We start from the raw sequence: 21,760 nt of genomic DNA on the forward strand, positions 1-21,760 counted from the left end.
TCTACCTCTGGGTTGCGAGTTCGAAACCTACGTGGGGCAGTTGCCAGGTATTGACCGTAGGCCGGTGGTTTTTCTCCGGGTATTCCGGCTTTCCTCCACCACCAAAACCTGGCACGTCCTTAAATGACACTGGCTGTTAATAGGGCGTTAAACAAAACCAAACAAACAAACTATAGTTGACACATATGCTAACTACCTATACATCTCTCTTTCTGTCACTAGGCTATATTTTCAGCCTCAATTCTGTCTTTTCTTCGCCATTTCAATATAGACATCTTGAATAGTATTATTGCTCTCATAAACCGTAACCCCAGTACCTACATTGCTTTTTCGCCATAAAAATAACTTTTTTTTTCTTATAAGCGACATTAACATAAAACCATTACTTGAATTACATCGCGCAAATCTTAATTTCTTCCCTAAGATGCGGAAATCCTATTCTACACACATGTAATACAGATATATTTGAAGAAAATGCTCGTATGTACAGCGAATTTAGCATAGGAATTGGCACTCTCCATGAGTGTTTGCATATCAGCAGGGAATTGCACTTAATATTTTAGACAGTTAAGTCACCGAAACATTCCCTCAACCCGTGCACATGATTTTAAGTAAAATATATACGTTTATCAAAATAAATAAATAATTTTGCTTCCCATGTCGGTCACCCTGCCGCTTCGGTACCGACACCCCACTCCCCACAATACCGCATCCCCAATTGTGAGGCTGTACACGGTGGCTATGTAGATCTACATCTATCAGAGCCAGAGTGGTTTCAGCGGATTCGTTTGGCATATTAAAGCATCTGAGACGTCATGGCGTAAAAGGAAATTTAACATTTCCCAAACAGATCATGATGATGGGTTTCATCAAACCCTTTATATCTTTTTTAGTGTTTATGTCATATGCATTACCACAGAAAATGTATATAAGGAGATGCAAATCATTTTCAATTGTCTTTTAAAAACACCGCCTAAGGCTGCATTAATTTATGCATAGAAAAAATGTCTAGTCCTGACTTTTATTGTAGGAGAGTTACTTCCCTTCCATTACAAACTGTGTTTCGTTAAGATTAAAAAAATACATACTATTACTGTTTTGACAGTTTTGACTTGAACTTAAGTTCGCTTTTGTTGAAAATGAGTTTCGTAAATTTCATCGGAGAAAATTATAAAGACTTTCAGAAGATATCCAGATGGGGTAAAATGTTTTACTTAATCACAGTCCTTACGACAACCCAAGAGCCGGGGAATGGTTGCTTCATTCCCCAGCCTCTCTGTCCTATCTACCTACTCACTGTTTCTTTTTGCATGTACTTACAATGAAACGCACTATAAATAAATAAATAAATAAATAGATAAACACAACTTTTTACAGATTCATGGACCTGGCACAACTTCAAAAACAACAACACGAGTGAAAATACGCAAAGGCCATACGAGGCCGCGAAAATTTCCCCCACGTGATTTACGTGTTAATAAGGACAGTTGAAAAAAAATCGCGGAAATAACCACCACGCGAATAGTTTATCTATCTAGATAACGAAATTAAATCCTCGCAGAAATAACCACGTCTACAGTAACCGGGTCGTGGAGTTTGGTATTTATTGTGTGTCTAGTCCCGGTGGTAGTCTCTACGGAGATATAGGATAACTAACAAAAAATCTCAATTCTATCGAATGCCCTACACTGTCAGGAGGCAGATAGTCAAAGAGTGGTTTATTTTTTTGTCAGTTTTCCCAAAGGAATCCTTAGTTATACAGGTGTAAATATGGACAGCTTTTATTCAATTTCTTGATAGCTAGATCAGCTATACACAGATCAAATTACAAACTAGATCAACTATATACAATCCTAACTACAAACTAGATCAGCTATACACAAACCAAACTACAAACTAGATCAACTTTATACAAACCAAACTACAAGCTAGATCAATTATATACAAACCAAACTACAAACTAGATCAACTATATACAAACCAAACTACAAGCTAGATTAACCATATACAAACCAAACAACAAACTAGATCAACTATATACAAACCAAACTACAAACTAGATCAACTATATACAAACCAAACTACAAACTAGATCAACTATATACAAACCAAACTACAAGCTAGATCAATTATATACAAACCAAACTACAAACTAGATCAACTATATACAAACCAAACTACAAGCTAGATTAACCATATACAAACCAAACTACAAACTAGATCAACTATATACAAACCAAACTAGATACTAGATCAACTATATACAAACCAAACTACAAACTAGATCAACTATATACAAACCAAACTACAAACTAGATCAACTATATACAAACCAAACTGCAAGTTAGATCAACTATATACAAACCAAACAACAAAATATATCAACTATATACAAACCTAACTACATACTAGATCAACTACACACAAACCAAAATACAAGTTAGATCAACTATATACAAACCAAACTACAAACTAGATCAACTATATACAAACCAAACTACAAACTAGATCAACTATATACAAACCAAACTACAAACTAGATCAACTATATACAAACCAAACTACAAGCTAGATTAACCATATACAAACCAAACTACAAACTAGATCAACTATATACAAACCAAACTACAAACTAGATCAACTATATACAAACCTAACTACAACTATATACAAACCTAACTACAACTATATACAAACCTAACTACAAACTAGATCAACTATATACAAACCAAACTACAAACTAGATCAACTATATACAAACCAAACTACAAGCTAGATCAACTATATACAAACCAAACTACAAACTAGATCAACTATATACAAACCAAACTACAAACTAGATCAACTATATACAAACCAAACTACAAGCTAGATCAACTATATACAAACCAAACTACAAACTAGATCAACTATATACAAACCAAACTACAGACTAGATCAACTATATACAAACCAAACTACAAACTAGATCAACTATATACAAACCAAACTACAAACTAGATCAACTATATACAAACCAAACTACAAACTAGATCAACTATATACAAACCAAACTACAAGCTAGATCAACTATATACAAACCAAACTAGATCAACTATATACAATCCTAACTACAAACTAGATCAACTATATACAAACCAAACTACAAACTAAATCAACTATATACAAACCAAACTACAAACTAAATCAACTACATTGTATATACAAACCAAACTACGAACTAGATCAACTATATACAAACCAAACTACAAGCTAGATTAACTATATACAAACCAAACTAGATCAACTATATAAAACCAAACTACAAACTAGATCAACTATATACAAACCAAACTACAAACTAGATAAACTATATACAAACCAATCTACAAACTAAATCAACTACACACAAACCAAACTACAAACTAAATCAACTATATACAAACTAAACTACAAACTAGATCAACTACACACAAACCAAACTACATACTAGATCAACTACACACAAACCAAACTACAAACCAGACTAACGACTGTTCACCCTCACAACCTTTTCGGACTACCGAATGTCCGCTGTTCACCCTCACAACCTTTTCGGACTAACGACTGTCCGCTGTTCACCCTCACAACCTTTTCGGACTACCGAATGTCCGCTGTTCACCCTCACAACCTTTTCGGACTAACGAGTGTCCGCTGTTCACCCTCACAACCTTTTCGGACTACCGAGTGTCCGCTGTTCACCCTCACAACCTTTTCGGACTAACGAGTGTCCGCTGTTCATCTGTCTGCTGCACGCTTACTTAAAATATCGGAATAGCGAATGCCCGCTGTTCACCTGCACAAATGTGTCAGACTTAGTGTTGTGTCATTCATCTACACAAACGTGTTGGGCTAATGATGGCCCAATATACACGTATAATACAAACCATTATACACGTACTCTCGTCCGCACTAATAATGCCCCAATATCCGCAAACCAAACGGTTCGTAATCCGAAATATCGTCCTCAGGGGGTCCCACTATATACGCATTCACCAAAGATTCCGGATTAAAGTGTTTCAAAAAATATACCTGATTAGAGGGCTCTAATGAGCACACAAACCAGATTCCTCATTAAGGGATTCTAATTCACGCATAAGCCAAACATATCAGTTTAAGGGTTTCTTTGTACGTGCAAACAAAATATTCCGGATTAAGGGGTTATTTTATACGCACAAACCTGAGAGTACCTTTAGAGTCTAGACTACCAAAGTTCTTATTTATAGGGGGAAGGGAGGGGAGGAAATCCGGACTAATAAGGGTCCATTGTACACACAAATCGTAATACCATGTAACTATAATGATGGGGTTTTATTGTACATAATAGCTAAGGTGTCCGGACTAAAGAGGTTCAACTACATACAGAAGCAAAACATATTGGACAACCCAGGTTTCTTTCTGGATTCAAAAGAATTTTCCCAAAATAAAAAGACTGAAGGCATTATGCACTAACAGTCTTTCAATTTAAACTCAATACCAATTACATGTTATCCGGACTAAGGAAATTTGAATATTCAGGACAAAATATCCTCCGAAATGCAGTGGAACAGAATTTGTCTGTTTTCGGAATGATTGAAGTCAGTATCACCTGAACAAAACCTGCCAAAAAGAAACTAGAAAAAAATGCATTAAAAATAGGGCGAATAGATAAGTAAATAAATGTATAAATAAATAAATAAATAAATAAATAAATAAATAAGATAAGTTAATTAAACTAAATTAAAACAAACGAAAGAAACGAAGAAAGAACAAAAAAAGTAGCGAAAGATTAACAGCACTAGACACAGATTTATTCAATCCAAAATCGGTCTAATGTTATACGCGCTTGCAGATAAACGAATGAAATACAATTCTTGGTTTTTAATGGGTGTTGTGATTCCGTAAAACCCGAGCTTAAAACAACATCATCTTGACATGTCACGCCATCTCGATCACCCTGTAAATGACATTGCCAGTTATTGTCTGACATCCAAATTTTCATTTCTTCTAATTCTTTACTCAACCCGGTGAATCTCTTTCTGTGCCCCTGCTCCGATTATCTGATTAAAGCCATTTTCTATTATGATAAGTTTACGACCTCACTAATTATTTTGTTACTTTTATTAAGCAGACTGGTTCTGATAGGAAATTGGAAAGAAAACAGTGTTGTGTCCATATTTGTCATTTTGTGAATAATTGTTATAATTTTAATGTTTTAAATCTTTGGGCAGTTTGGGAAGAAATTTACTTTTCCGGTCCCTACCCTGCAATTAGTTAGTTTCATCCCATTTTAATCAATATCCGGTCTGAAGAACGCTTGTAATACATAAAAGGGGTCGTCTCGTCGCATTAATTTATCTCAATGCGATGGGCGGGGCTTGTCTCACAAGTCACTATAGGAAATTGAAGATAGGAAAACAATGGAAAATTAAGAAATATTCATACGGCAACATAATACAAAAATTATATGCTTTCGAACTCCATGCACTATCTCGTTACCCTGTTCTAATTGATTTAGGAAAGCTTTACAGAATTTAAAGACAGTTAATTAGCAGTGACCACAAATGTACAAGTCTGGTTTACAGCAAAGACGATGGACCGACTTCCGGCGCGCGCGCTGCAAGGGAAATTGACAACAGCGTGTCACCATGAAATCAGATAGTTGACGACTCGGAATATATTTCCTCTCTTTATGTTAAATATGTCACATGAGCAATTGAAATCGTTCTACTTTGGTCTGAAATGTCCAATAAGTCATTTTGATCGCAGAAATCCAACCCATCTGGTTTAAGAGCGTTACTGGTATTAGTTCTGTTCCCGTCTTTTCTGTTGACAATTCGCTACTGTCACGTGAATTAAAATTTGTCAAAGTTGACAATGTTTTATTGATAATACTATCTCTGGTGTCAACAATCTGACAAAGAAAATCTTGAGATAATTGAGATAATTTAATAGCACTATAGTTAAACCTTAACGTGTGCCCAGTTGAAATTGACATCTCGAAATGATGACATCTATTTTTAAAGGTGTCCATTATAAGGATAACAGCCGTCAAAATATAGCACAATTACAATTGTCGAAACGGAAATCGGTGATATGTTTATCACCTTTCGTGAAATCTGACAATGTTTGGTGTATATTTCCATGAAAAGGTTCAGCTTTAATGACCCAAAACATTTTCCCTAATGCAGTTCACACACTGCATTTTTCATAACCTGGTTTTTTAAAAATACTACTAGATTTTTAAATAGTTTTCGCATCTTATACGCTTGTTCATATTCGTATTTAAATGTGCTAAAGCTAACGAAACGATATTTAATATAGTGAAGTTTACTTCTATCAAACTTGTAGAATATTATCCGCAGTCGAATATAAAAATGCGTTATACATATGGCTGACTTTACCGCCGATTTAAACTTTAAGTGAAATGTATTAAGTATATTTTAGCAGCTTAAATATTTCCGCGTTATTTAGTATTTACAGGTTTTCGATATGTATAATTTGAAAACCTGTGTAAACCGGAGTTCACGAAAAATAAAGACCCCCCCCCCCCCCCCCCCTCCCACACACAGACTCACATCCCTCCCTCCCCTAGAAAAAAAAGATGTGTATCTTCTATCGAAATGTGTATTCACTCTTAAAAACATCAAATTGCATTCTAATGATGATCTGTATTTTAATCAGATTTATTCCGAAAGGAACGGGAATATCGACTCAAGGAATGAGGTCGATCGGTGCTTCATTAGGAATGAAATATTCAACCATGCTTTTAATCATCACTGTTCAATCGTTGAACGTTGAGTTAAGTATACATGGTACCCTACCATGCGTCGACAAACTTTGAACAATGCCCTTTATACACGTATTGTGTTTTGTTATTGTACTAACAAATATAGGTATTCTAATTTTTTCTGTGGTTTGTCAATAAAACTTAATAATTATCCCCCTTAAAGATTTTTACTGACAATTAATCCTATCGTGGGAACACTTAAAAAATAACCTTATCAAGCACACAGGAAAAAAATAATATTCATTAATTTGTAGCGTATATAATATTCAATTAACTATGAATATTATGTATTCAATTAATTTTAATTACCAAGAGGGATTAATTAAACTGTCAAGGCAAATTACCAAGGTTCAATATAGAGAGCTTTGGTATAATTATTCATTGCCGAAGGTAAGGAATGTCTGGGTAGATTTCTGTGGCCAGATGTAGACTCTATAATATCTATCTACATGTATAATCAGGTCCGCTGACCAGCTCATACGTCAAATATCTGTCAAATTAACCCGCCCAGGTATATACATTGTAATTCAACTAATTGAATAATTTTACAGTTTAATGATCTTCAATGAGAATAATTGTTATTTTACGCCGATTGGGTAAACATCAATGAAGACTAATCCAGAACTTATTTACGGGCGATGTTTTGCATTCTTAGTTTACTTGTAGGGGTTAATATGTCGTGAAGCTTGCCGTCTATAGATTGTATACATGTCATAATTAAAAAATAAAACATATATAAATTAAAAACAAAATTTGAAAAAAAAAATCAATTTGTCAGCATAGTTCTGAAGCTGACACACGTCAAATTATAATGTATTAATGTATTTTTTTTCGGTATGGTTTTTAGTAAAGTACATGGTGGCGTCTGTTAAATTTGAATGAATTCATCTCGTATTCTGTTCATAGCTAAAGGGTTATCTTAATACGCTGTGTCTTTTTACCGATACCATAGATATTGACAGGGTTCACTATCATGTTTTTTTCACAACGAGAACGGAATTCAGGAGAAATTCAACATCCTGTGTACTAGGGTCCACAGCCCATTTTACCCTTGGATTGTTGCTTTGACAATTACCCACTGTTTCCCTCTGCCAAAATATTAAAAGTCACTGAATTTCTGCGAAAAACAACTTTTGTTTTCCATCAATTTCTTGTGAATAACATTCGGTCCAAACTGCGTCTTTGGCCTCAGGACTCTTCTCTTGACTTCCTGTGTGAGTTCAAGCTATTTAATACCAACTTCCGGTATCGTCTACCTTGAATTATACATTGTATAAATACTTCAATTACGCTGATTATTTTATTATTATTATTATTATTTAATTAATGTTTTTTACATCCTTCTGTTTCTTCTGATATACCATTAGAAACACTCATCTACATGTATTTTGAAAACGTTCTCTTCTTTAAAAATTGGTCACAATGCAATGACCTTCATTTAGATGAACAATTAAAATGATTTTACAATTAATTTTAAATAAAAGGCTACTTCCATTGACATTGATTTTCCGTCAGTAATAAATTAGAATAAGTTTTGCTGTGCAAGGCTACTGGTCGATATTGTATACTTGTAATTCATTAGTAATATCAATCATTTTTTTAAGATCAGAGACAGTGTTCGTTTAGTTTAAACATACATACTGTATTTACATCTTCATGTATTTGCGTAAACAGTGACAAGAGGATTTGGCACACGTTATGGCAATATTAATACCTTTATCAAAATTGCTACGATCACACAATTTCTTCATCCTTTTTCTGTCACTCTCTTGTTTTTTTCTTTCTTACAACTTTGTCTACATTGACAGCTATGGTGAATAGCCAAATAATTAATACAAATACATTTGTATATCAACAAATTGTTATTGAAATACAATTATTTGCTAAATGCTGAATAAGCGATCGTAAACAACAATCAGTTTACATGTGTTAACAACAATGCAAATGAAATAAAGCGATATTGACAAGATGAGAAACATAAAAACAAACACATCCATCAGACAGAAGATGCTGTGAAATTGACATTGACGACCGCGATTCGAATTGGCCATATCCGAATCCGCGGAAATGAACATCTCGTTGAGATAGATTGCATCTTGTGTCAATCACTGCCGCGTTAAAAGCATACGGACCGCGGCAGCAATTAGCCGATAACTACATGGAACCCAAACTGACCAGTAGGCAATTTGACCCGATACTCTGCAAATTTGATCTATATTAGAGTTTTCCGTAACTCGTGGTAGTAAAACGCGGATACACATCTCTTTAGTTTTCGATCCTCATGTGGACAGAGGAGGTTTTTGTTAAAGTGTATTCATGCTATATACAGAGGCGATGTGTAACACGTTTGGTTAGCGTTGTATTTGTCACTGTGACAGTAAATAGTTTAATTCTTTAACGGAAATTTTATTGACCAGCAAATAAGCTGTCATCTCTCTAGTGATGTCCTTATACTAGATGGCTCTCATGTAACGAAATTCATTCATTTCATTCGATCATTCCTTCATTTATTCATCCATTCACAAAGATACAGTCAAGTCAAAGATGCTAGGCATTCTTATTAAAATTAAACTTGTAATTTCATCTCTACGATACACTGCAATACAAGTATCTCTAGGGGTATGAAATGTTAAGGCATCGCTAGAGACGTCTGAGGAAACTCAAAATACATCGAAAGAGATTTCAAAACTTTAGAACAGAAGATTCAATAGTCCCATAATTCAATACATTTCATAATTTCGAAGTGAACTACACTGTAGTAGTATATATAAAGTGTCGGTAAAATCATTTTCTACGATGCAAATCTCGCGAGATTTAGCAGGAAATCTAGAAAGGGAAATAACTCTATACAGTTTGCTGCTTGCGTTTATCACCCCGTGAACAGCCATAGTCATTTTGAGGGGGGGGGGGGGGGGGGGGGGGGGGGAGGGGTCTCCTTGTAGTAGTTGGTGACCACCTCACTGAACAACATACGGGAGGCCCGTCGAATGCCATCCAGAGCAATTAGGATAAAGTGTCTGGCCAAAGGATACAACCACGACGGCACAGACCGGTCCTGCAGAAACACAAACCGACACGGATATGGAGAGTCGAACCACGTACCTCGGACCTCTGACCTCTGACCTCTACCTGGGAGTACGTGACCGGCGCTCTAACCGACTGAGCTATCGCGGCCCTCTTTATGCTCATGTATGTTGTATTATAACTACACATGGTTTATTAATTTAGCTATGATCTATTAAATTGGTGATGAAAGTTTTCCCTTTTTATACAATTTCTTTCTTTCGGCTGAGTATGAAAAGTGTGGAACGATACTCTATACAGAATAAAAGAATTGTAAAATAATTTTAATAATAAATCCCTTTTCAAATTTCATCGACATTACTTCTTCTTGACACAGTTCACACGCTTGGAATTTTTCCACGAACGGCACATGAATGTCTATTTAGTTTTAAAACGTATCTTGAATGATATAAGTTGACAGCCCATACTTATGGTTTGTTCAATGGGGACCGTATGTTTGTGTCCTTCGTAACACAATAGATTAAAACAGTGTATTGCCATAATGATATGCAGAACCTTATACTACAATAAAAAAACAAACTTATAATGAAAATAGTGGATTTTTTTTAATTTTTTTTTTGCGGCGAGGAAAATGTAAGAATTTCACTAAATGCTATACATGTAGCGAGCTAATTTTGCAGAATAGTTTTGCAATGCACCTTTTTTCAGTCGGCATTTATGCATTCTTGTTACACTGAACATAATTAAGTGAAAACAAATCCACAGAATGATTTCCAGACCGATTTTAAAATTTATAAGAAGATACTTCTGACGCCCGCAGACGTCCTCCGCCTTTAATTTCTGTACACTGTGTGCTCTGACAGTGCTGTTTGTAAATTGTACATACCTGACTGCTCACAAAAAGATTGGGCTCTGGCGTCCTTAATCCAGTTTGACGATTAACCTGTAAACTAATATTAGGCCCAAAGGCGGACGTAATCTTGGAAGATAAAGTAAGTATTCCTTAGAAGTTTGGGGAAATGATAATAATTATTCCCAGCATTTAATTAACTACACGAGATCACAAAGATAATTCTCCTTTCAAACAGAACCATTCATACGAGATATGAAAAAATAATAATAAGAAGCTAATTTTCCTTTTAAACGAAATCATAATTCATACTACAAAATTATAAGTTCGCAAGGACGAGACTTTTACTTTACATCTGGGACCGAGCTGTTAAAGTTTTGTTAGCTTTACAAATCAAAAGTCAGTTAAGAATTTTTTCAATTTTTTTTTTTTTCAAATTATATTTCAATAATGATTTTTTTATTTGCTGAAATAGTTAAATGAAGTCTATAACCATACTTTTGAACTTTATTCAGTTTCGTATTTCAGAAACAAAACAAAATTGATATATATTTCCATAAATATGAAGAAAAAATTTAACAAGCTGATCAGACTTTCAACAACGTGTTAGTGTGTACAATACCGCTCAGTGTCCTAGCAACCTTTCGTGACATATCGTGCTTTGACCCCGTCCCCTCCCCCCTGATCATTGACAAGGGGGAGGGGGGACTTTCTCGGCCCTCCCCAGGTGTCTTGCCTTTTAGGGAGATTACAGAGTATCGAGTTGTGGGCGTGGTCCCTCGTTACAATAAATCACTTCCTAACGACGGAGGCTGTATTGAGACCACCTGTGATAGCCAATATCTCTCCACTCTCCGGCCATTTTTCTGAAGATGTCTCTCTCTATTCTTCAGGTTTCGTTAAATTAGAAACTCTGTCACCCCGTTCCGCTTTCCCATGTGGGGAATAAGTGATATTTACACTGTCAACGTGACCTTTTGATTTGACCTCTGTGATTGACGAGAGCTAATCAATTTCAATCGATTTCTTGAATTTCTAATTTCAGTCTCAATGATTTCTACAGTTCAGATGATAATTGTGTGTAGTAAGAATTGGGGGTTGCAGTATTCAAATAAATCAGGCGCGATTTTCTTTCAAATATCCTAGTTCAATTTTAAAAGATGCTCACATTTTAAAATATTAAAAAAAAACATGGTTATTTTTTGAATTTATTATATTTGCCCATAAATATTACACACTGTGATCGGACGCAAGTTACCACAACTTATCAATGTCCTCCCATAATACAATTATACATATGGAAAAATTAGCAAAGGCCTAATAATAATTAGCAGATGATATATTTGTAAAGTAATTAAATAGAGCAGAGAAAGAAGAGGCAAGAAGAAAAATTGACATTTTTAAACATTTATTGACATACCAAAACAATATGTAAGTTAATGATTTAAATAATTATCACTGAAATGTATTATCGGTGTATGGGTCATGAATGTTTACAACGCTTCCGTTTTAACGTGTCTTTAGTAATATAATAAATGGAAATTGTGTTGCACATTGCAGTGATACGTAAAAAGGGGAATTCAAATTTTTAGATTTACTCTCTTAATTATATGTTACAAATCAATTAAAAATGTAAACCTACTCAAAAGTTTGTTTTTTTTTTTTTTTTTTTTTTCAACCAAATCGTCGGCTTCAAAACGATCCAGATAAGAACGTCCAGCACTTCTATTTAAAAATGAATGAAATAAGAACAAACTGTGAAAAATTCGTAAGACTCAAAGAGAGGCAATATGCTGGGAAATGGAAAATCATCAAGGATACTATCGAGTTTTTAAAATATGTTCAACTTTTATGTCGCTTGTTTTGTCTGCTGGGTTTATCGCCTCGTTAACAGCAAGTGTCATATTGAGACGGGGTCTCATTGTAGTAGTTGGTGACTACCTCACTGAACAACATACGGGAGGCCCGTCGAATACCATCCAGAGCGATTAGGGCAAAGTGTCCTGTCCAAGGACACAACCACAGCAGCACAGACCAGCCATTTCTCAGCTAGGGAGCGTCGAACAGCGCACTTCGGATGTACACCTGAGGCTTCGTGACCGGCTCTGTAACTTACTGAGCTATCGAAGTCTATTTCAAATCTCACAGGAAACTATATTTTACTCAATTAGACAATGCTCATAGCGACAACTAATTTTGTCGACTTTATTCATTTAAAAACTCGTATCGAAGTCGGTGTTTTGTTTTGCAGTATTTGACATGTATTATCAATGACATAATGACATTAAAAGAAATCAAGTGAATATTGGATTACTTGAACACTGTTGGATGGGGAAGTATGGATGATACTATCAAGAAAGGGCAAGTTAAATGTTTTATCATACCTGTCCTGCGGCTAGGAGTAGTTTACATGTAATGTCGAATGTTATGGTTAGTAGCTGATGAAGAGTTCTAGGCCACAATTGCATTTTGATAGTTTTATTGACCTTTGGCCTTTCGGTTTATTATCATAATTAACATGTATTTAACACATAACAAAATATAAATTGAGTCAGTGCAGTAATACTCTAGAAAAAATCATTGCTTTTCTGAGTTCTCTCCTCAACAAAGTTTTAACGGTTAGAAAGTTTCACAAAGCGTCGTTGCTATTAATGTTTAATGAAATCAAGCGTTGAGGTAAGTTGAGGAAAACTGGGATATTTTGAAAATTCTGTGTTTTAAACTAAATTATAGAATCTGTAATTATGTCTGTAGCGCAACTTGTGTTTGGCTAACATGCAACATTATACATTGTTCGAACATCAGATACCATTGAAAGATTTAGTTTGAAATGTTGTAAATGTAAGGGAAGAACACATTCCAATTGTTTGTTATTTATGAATGAAGTACGATTAAATCAAATATGAAATAAAACCTCTTTGATGGGTCATTTTTTTATCATCGCCAGATTCAACGAACAATCATTTGAAATAATTCAATGATATAATGTTAAAATCTGATATTTCATATGAAAGATATCACTTCTAAGGATAAACGATATCTCGTCCGCAATGAACTCTAAATTATCTCTTCATTCATGATCAAAGATTAAATTCGGATATTAAATAGTCGAATTCTGGTTCTTTTTATACTTTTATACCTTTCTCATCACTGTTACAAACGTTAGAAAGAGCCAGAAACATAATCGCCCAGTCCCCGTTTAACTCTGAGTGCGTTTTAAACATTAATTTTATCAAAAGCATCATTCGATTTATATCAAATGTATGATTTGAGATTTTTATTTGATAAACTATCAAATGTGAATAAAAAGAAGATTTAAAGATTACTTGATAATTTATGTCGAAAAGAGAAATTAAATAATTAAATTTCGAAATTTCAATTCTGCCCAAAGTTCAAGAAAACAGGATGTAAGCAAAAAGGAATTAATTCTACAAAAAACCAACTTTAAACGGACCGTTTAAATTAAGTTTAACTTTTGCTTGTGTGGTAGCACGAGGATTAAATATCAAGGTGGCTTTAGTGAAAACAGATACAGTTGAAGAACGGCAGAACAAATTATTTTAAATTGCAGCGTCCCAATTTTCAGAGCCCCAATTTCGTAAGTTCACTTAGCCTGAGTCCTGAAACACTGATCTTTTTTTTTCTTTTTTTTTACCATTTTGGGGTTCTCGGCAAGTACCCAGTGGGATCATTCGCGAGGTCGGACAGTTACGTCATGAACTCATTTTTGGACCACATGTAGACGTAAATTGTTAATGTTTAAATGTTTATTCAACTTTTAGCCTTACAGCTCATAAGCATACTAAAGACTACATCATAGAATTAACAATCCTTGATATGTGATACAAATTAACATGTAGACCTAAATTGAAAATGTTTTAATGTTTCAATGTTTATTCACCTTACAGCCCTACAGCTCATAAGCATACTAGAGACTACATCATATAATTGACAATATTTGATATATAATACAAATTAACGGACGGTGGACAGCATACGTATCATAAATATACTTACTTTACATATACAGTAGATCGATACCTTGTTGAAGATATATCCACTAGAGTCCGGTTACAGATGCTATGACAACATTTCTGAGCGGCAATATCGAATGAATGATCATGGAGAATAATGTATCGCCCATATTAAGATAATTAAGTTTCCGTTAACAAGAGCTTGATATTTCATTTATACACTTAAACAACTGAAATCCTTCACTTGAATTAACTGGTTTTTTTTGTTTGTTTTTTTAGTTTGTTTGTTTTTCGTTTTTTTCTTCTTTTTTTTTTTTTTTTTTTTGTTGTTTAATTTTTTTTTTCGGTTTTTTTTTTATTTTTTATTATTTTTATGTGGTTTTTTTTGTGTGTTTTTTTGTTTTTGTTTTGTTTTTTCGTTATTTTCTATTTTTTGTTTTGTCAGTGAGCAATATTTCAAGGCAATTTTCAAAAAATACATCACATATGCAGGGACTCCCTACCAGAGTATCTAGCAAACAGCCATTACCTTACCATGGTAGCATAGATTACATAAATCCTTGTTAACCACGCGGATACAATATAGATATTATATCTGCTGGATATTATCAGACAATACTGAATTTTGAACATGGATACATGTACTATGGAGAGGACATTGGTAGGTTAGGATAACTTTCGTCTGATCCTTTTGTGTAATGTTCGTGCGATAAAATTTATTTAGATTCAAGATTAAATTACATACTAACAAGGATTTTAAAAAGTATTTTATTTTGCCGATTTCCTAAAGTTACTCTATTGATAAAACCATGGAGTCCCTCTCCTCCATACCCCTAACCTGACGTCCCTAACAAGCGTTCTGATGTGTACCAGGGGCCGGGAGTCATTTAGTAGGGTTTATCCTTAATTAGCTGATCAGTCTATCATTAAGTTGCCCTCAATGACCTGTCACGTGACGTTGATAAAGGAAAGTTCTACAAACGCGTAATCTAAGGGTTACGGAGGCCTTAAAAGGGGTACTGAAAACAAAATTCTGAACAGAAAACGATATTGATTTTTATTAATAAAAAAGGACAACATAAATATGTAGGAAAATCAAAATATACATTTGTAATTAAAAAAAATAATGAAATGTTATAAATGATAACTATAGGCGTATATGTATCAGCAATGATACACTCATTTTAAAAATTCAAATTATTCAAAATTTTAGAGATATCGCAACGTGGTACTATCCCTTAAATGCCCCTTAAATACTGTTTAAATAAAGGAACTATGATTTGTGATATTCAAAATTTAATTGAAATTATTTTTCTTTTATTTCTTTAATGATGACAGTGATATTATTTACGAGACTGTCTTTTATGTATAATTCAATTACGCCATTGTAAAACAACCCGGCTTCCAAGCTGAAGCGACAACTTGCTCAAATTTCATAAACTGATTCTTATGTTTTCAATTAAAAGAATCCAAACGGCAAATTAATATAATTCTTCCTCAAACAAAAACAACAATCGGTACCTCAGGTGGAGAGTTAAGCTTATTAGTCACATAATAGCATTGAGAACGGGATTATTAATTTTATGAAAAGAAAACAGTTGCTTGAACTAATAGGATGGCATGTCATTTAATTTGTCGGCCGTACCTGTCGGTGCAGCCTTTTGTAGCAAAACTCTTATGTTTTACATAAAAGATTTAAATATATCGACCTCTTTTTCTAAAAAAAGGGAAAAAAAAGACAAAAATGCAGGGATTAAAGCGAACGCCCTGCCGCATACCCCATGTTTTGATAATATCAATTTAACGACAACGTTCATTACTAACTAACAAAAGAAAAATGATATTCTAAAGTGCCAACTATAATGATAAACGGTAAACACACGTCTGCATAACGTGATATAAATTCATTTCCTTTGATAAAAATTCTAAAATATCTTAATACATTATTTCAAACCATTGAAGTTGATAGATCACGCACAACGCTACCTAAATCATTGCTAACTAGACTTCCGCATAGAAAACTGGTCTACTTTGCACAAACAAGTCGGACTTAATTAAAATTCATGCCAATTAAATTAGAAAATTAAATAATTAAATGGCGACAGAATTCATACCAAAATTAATAAGATATTGGTAAATGTCAAAATGCTATTTTGATACCAACCATAGGCACATATTTGAGAGAAAAGTGCAGACGCAGCGAACTGGCCGAGATCGATGATTTTTATAGATTGAGTTCTATTTACGGAAATAAACAGATGTAGTTATGTAAAAACAATAATGGATGCCTGAATAAGCCTGTTTCTAAGTTTAATACGAAATACAGCAGTTCCGTTTGATAAACACTAGGTCACTTTTATGCTACAAGATACATATACGTGGTAAACAAAGGTTTTGTGAACAAGCTGAAGGATTCATTTTAAAATTGTACTTGCTGTTTATCGCACACATCAACATTCAGAGTGATTTTGAGGCGGGGTATCATTGTAGTAGCTGGTGACGCCCTCACTGAACAACATACGGGTGAAAATCTAATTAAAATATAGATTTTTATTCTCACTACGTTATATCTACATTTCAATTAGATTGTACGGGGGACACACTGTATGCTATCCAAACCAATTCAGGTAAAATGTATTACAAGCAAGGATCCAACTATGAAAACACAAGATGGCCGGTGATTTCAAATTTACGAGAATCACGACCCGACCGGTTAGGAGTCGAACCACGCACCATAACCTGAGGTTACACAAGGCCACTAGTTTATAAACTGAGTTATCTCAGCCTCTAGGTGTCTAAGGCTTAGGGAAACATATTTTCGATTTATGTTGAACCGTCCAATATGGTATTGTTGATTATTTTTAAGGCTTATGATTCATAAGGATAGAAGGGAACAAATATTGCACTAGTTATATTTATATTTTAATAACACACGCATTAATTGGCTAATTACTTGCATATAAACAACAGTGATAGCTTTCTATTGATGTTTTGACTGGTTTGCTGCAAGGGTAGGTTCTTGGTCCACGGTTTTGTAGGTGGCATTAATTGTAAGTTGGGAAAGCATATACCAATATATTAGATTTTTTATTAGCACTCAGGCACTCTGTTATGTGCGACAAGAGATCAGCAACCTATTGCATATAATTGAATATTGTAAGTGGGGACTAATCGTGCCGTCCAACCATGCACCTTGTCGGGTCGGTAATGGTGTGTCCTCTGCTCAAGGGACCAGAGAGCTCGATAATAAGGCCCGCGCTAGCCTCCATCTCATTGCTAATGGTTATAGATTGAAAATGTCCTCCCTACACCTACCCCTCTGTACATATAGTAGGAGAAGAAAATGCAACGACCAAACCGGGACTCGAACCATGGACTTCCGAAGTCTGCAAGAACGTTGAAACCATTTCTGCTGTAGTTGGCCACCAGCGTTCAGCTGACTCTAGGTCTCCCTTTCAACAAATTCTTCGACCCCGAAGACTTTTTTAGTTTTTTTTTGTTTTTGTTTAACGTCCTATTAACAGCCAGGGTCATTTAATGACGTGCCAGGTTTTGGAGGTGTGGGAAAGCCGGAGTACCCGGAGAAAAATCATTGACCTACTGTCAGCGCCTGGCAACTGCTCCACGTAGGATTCGAACTTGCAACCCTGAGATGGAGGGCTAGTGATAAAGTTTGGGGACACTTTAACCACTCGGCCACCGCGACCCCGAAGACACACGTGAGACCGTATTGCACCTTCTGTGGGTATTATTAATACGGCTTCAAATGTAATAGGATAGGGAAAATAAAAACGATCAGACCGGGAGTCGAACCCTCGACCTCCATACTCTAGACGGACGTTCTAATAATTTGAGGTAACTGGCCACCCATTATTCAGCCCAGTCCAGTTCTGCTTCACTCATGTACCTAAAACCGAATAAAATATGTCTTCCTTAAAATTATCCATTCGTTGTTAAACTTCGCTAGATGGAATCTGCAATTGATAAATTAACCTTCACGGCATTGATAAATAAAATATTTCAGACATCAAAATACGACCTATAGATAAAAGAATTTAACATTTTGCAATGCAGATTTGGGAAAACCTCGTAGTCAAGATGGTGGTTCAATTACTTTCAACGATCAAACGGAAAATTGGACCCCGGCCGTCTTGGTGAGAGGTGGATGCTCTATCCTTTGCGCCATACTTCCACGGGAATCTTAATTATGTTTCTATACATATATAGTATTTATAACAAGGATCGGATGCTATCAGATCTTATCAATGCCCCCTTCATAATACAGACATATACTTTATATGCAAAACTTAGCTTTGATCTTTAATCGGCATATAATTTATATTACATATCAGAAAAAAAACAGGAAAGAAGAAAAGGATTCAGAAATCAGAAAAATGACCCATATTTCACTTTTCTGTGAAATGGCAAAATTCGAAAAATTCTACACGCTATATTCATCAATGTTCATATAAAAATCATGAAACTTTTCCCACTATTTTTACAGTCTATCATGGTATATATTCATTTATTGACAGTAATCAATGTATTGATTTTATTGGCTAGATCGATAAATCGATTAGAATTAGCTGTCATAAATCAGCGTAACACGTATCTTTAATAAGAAAGTTTAAACATGTGCGTGACGTTTTAAAGAATGAGTTTAAATGTCTATACAAAATCGCTTTGTTCAAACAGGTGATAACCATCTTTATTTTGAATTCATTTTCGCTCACCTCGCATATAAATAGACAATGTTTTCAACTTTTCAATAACACATGCAATCTATTGAATTTTATACATATGACGTACATTAAACATTCTGACAGTTTGAAATAATACTGTCCCGTTCCCTTCCCTCTCCCGCCCTTCCAGCCCAGACCTTGAGAATGGTCATGTTTAGATGCTCTGAACGCCCACATCACCGAGAAGAGTGATGCATACTAGAAAACGAGATAGTTCATTAATGTCGTACCTGCCATTTCATGTGACTATGCAAGACGTTTGATAGCAGAATTATCTTTGTAAGCAGATATAACTATATAATCGATTCAAAGTTAATCTTATTTCATTTTTTGAAATATTTTTTTTTTATATTTCTTTTATTTTTTAAACATTTTGCATGATAAACATCAAACAGGTTACATTTCACAAGTACAATTATATAATTACTCGCTCACAAATTTTCTTCATTTTCTCACTTGAACAGTTTAACTGATCACACTAATACTTATGTATAAATATTTTTTGAAATATGATGAATTGTTCCATCTTTAAATTTAGTTAGAGTAAACTGACCCCTACATGTCATTTTGATATATATATATATATACATGTATATACAAAATTTATAAGATATTTTCTTTACATTATTTCAAAAAGATATTTTGCATAATCTGCCCTATCAGTCGTTAATTACTGGTTCTATACCTTTGAAAACCCCCACACGTGTACGTGCACGTGTTGTTTTGTCTTGGGGCAATGTTTCCAACGGCATCTTCATACAACACGGTCACTGTTTGATGGCATCATTCTAATTCTAAGCTACAAATCGAGTAACGGAATTCATGTGCGCAAGAGAACTGAACTGGCAAACGGATACTTTGACACGCCATTTTTTAAAGAGATTTGTCTGAAGGTTTCTGCTTTACACGGGGTCCGAATTTACCAAGTACATGTAATGAAACCTATATATATCGACAGGAAAGTTCCGAACAATCGGGCCGAATATTACAGTTTATTCGTAGAATAAGATTTATAGGCAGAAAAACTAACTTTAGTCACTTTAATCAATGTACAATGTATGATGTTTCCGGATTTCCTCAATGCTACAAAGCGGTAAACTCTGGTTTCATGGTACGAGATTTTAAATATCTGGTTTTTATTTACTGTGTTTTAATCAGGTATATATCTAAGTTGTAAATTAAACCTACCGTGTTTATTAACTTGACAATAAACAAAGAATTGATGCCACGGTGCGTTCTTTTAAAAACATACGTGTGGCGTTTTGAAAAGCCGATGTAATCGAACGCACCGGTCACAGTTCATTTACGCACAAATGAAGCAATTATTGACATCGGATCGAGCGGTTATACAAAGACCTGTACGAACTCACCTTAACAAGACTATGGCTCGGCTTCAACTGATAAGAGATCAACTCGCTCTCAAACTGAGCCTCCGTGAAATGTATTATAATATATGTTGTTTAAAACCTTCTTTTGAATTAGTGTACACAATTCCTTCGCCAGGGTGCATTTATTTTGTCAAGTAAATACTATTCTTGCCATTAGACTATACACAATTTGATCTTTTTGATATAATTATTTAAACTTGACATTTCTTGTACTATTACGTGTGTATCTTGTTATTTGTGTTAAGTATTTTCAGTTTTAACATATATCAATTAGAAATTTTGTAAATGACACCTTAACATTCGGAACAAAAAAATCTCATTCAAATTATTCATGCCTTTATGAACTTGTAAAGGTATATCGCAATTTCGGTACACACTTGGTTGGCTTGCCATTGGCGACACACAAGGGTCGAGGCTAATGAAACAGATAATTGACCATATTTCGAATAGCTTGTGTCCATACTATTTAGACCGACAGCCATTTCTCTCGCAGCAAAATACCCGTTGACAAGCAAAACCATTTACACAGTGTTTAACAAATATGTAATGTCGAATTTAACCCCATTTTACCAAAGCATTTAGAAAAAAATCTAAATTAGTTATTGAGATGAAGCAATGCAGATACCTAGGAGGTAGCGAAGCAGTTTCGATGGAATCAACATGGCGTTCTGACATGAAATGCGGCCATTAATTGTAGATGAGCTTGACGCTGTGTTACAAGAATTTTCTAAAAAGTAACAGGGATTTTTTAAATTCTAAAAATTCCTCGAAGTCTTCAAAGTAATTAAATTCACTATCCAGAAAATTTATGTACTTAGTTATTGAATGGCAAATGAAATTAGCTAAAACGATAAATTTCTCTTCAGTTTAGTTCACGGTTCTTTCTATAGATATATTTAATCAGCCAGTCATTGAATTATGTTGACGGTGTAGTTTTTCTCCTCAAGAATGGCATTGGAAATTAAAAAAATAAAATATTGGAAGCTTTTGTAGCG

General features: G+C 34.5%; 1 protein-coding gene across 1 annotated transcript in view; it reads left to right on the forward strand.

Moving 5' to 3' along the window:
* The first annotated feature begins 9,868 nt into the window (after positions 1 to 9,868).
* LOC117319274 (proline-rich protein 2-like) overlaps positions 9,869 to 21,760 on the forward strand; it is a 70,747-nt gene continuing 58,855 nt past the window's right edge. The window contains exon 1 of the mRNA XM_033874137.1: positions 9,869 to 9,976. Within this exon, the coding sequence (XP_033730028.1) occupies positions 9,869 to 9,976 (108 nt within the window). The remainder of the gene's footprint in view (positions 9,977 to 21,760) is intronic.

The sequence above is a fragment of the Pecten maximus genome, chromosome 1 (assembly GCF_902652985.1).
Source record: "Pecten maximus chromosome 1, xPecMax1.1, whole genome shotgun sequence".
Lineage (NCBI taxonomy): Eukaryota > Metazoa > Mollusca > Bivalvia > Pectinida > Pectinidae > Pecten > Pecten maximus.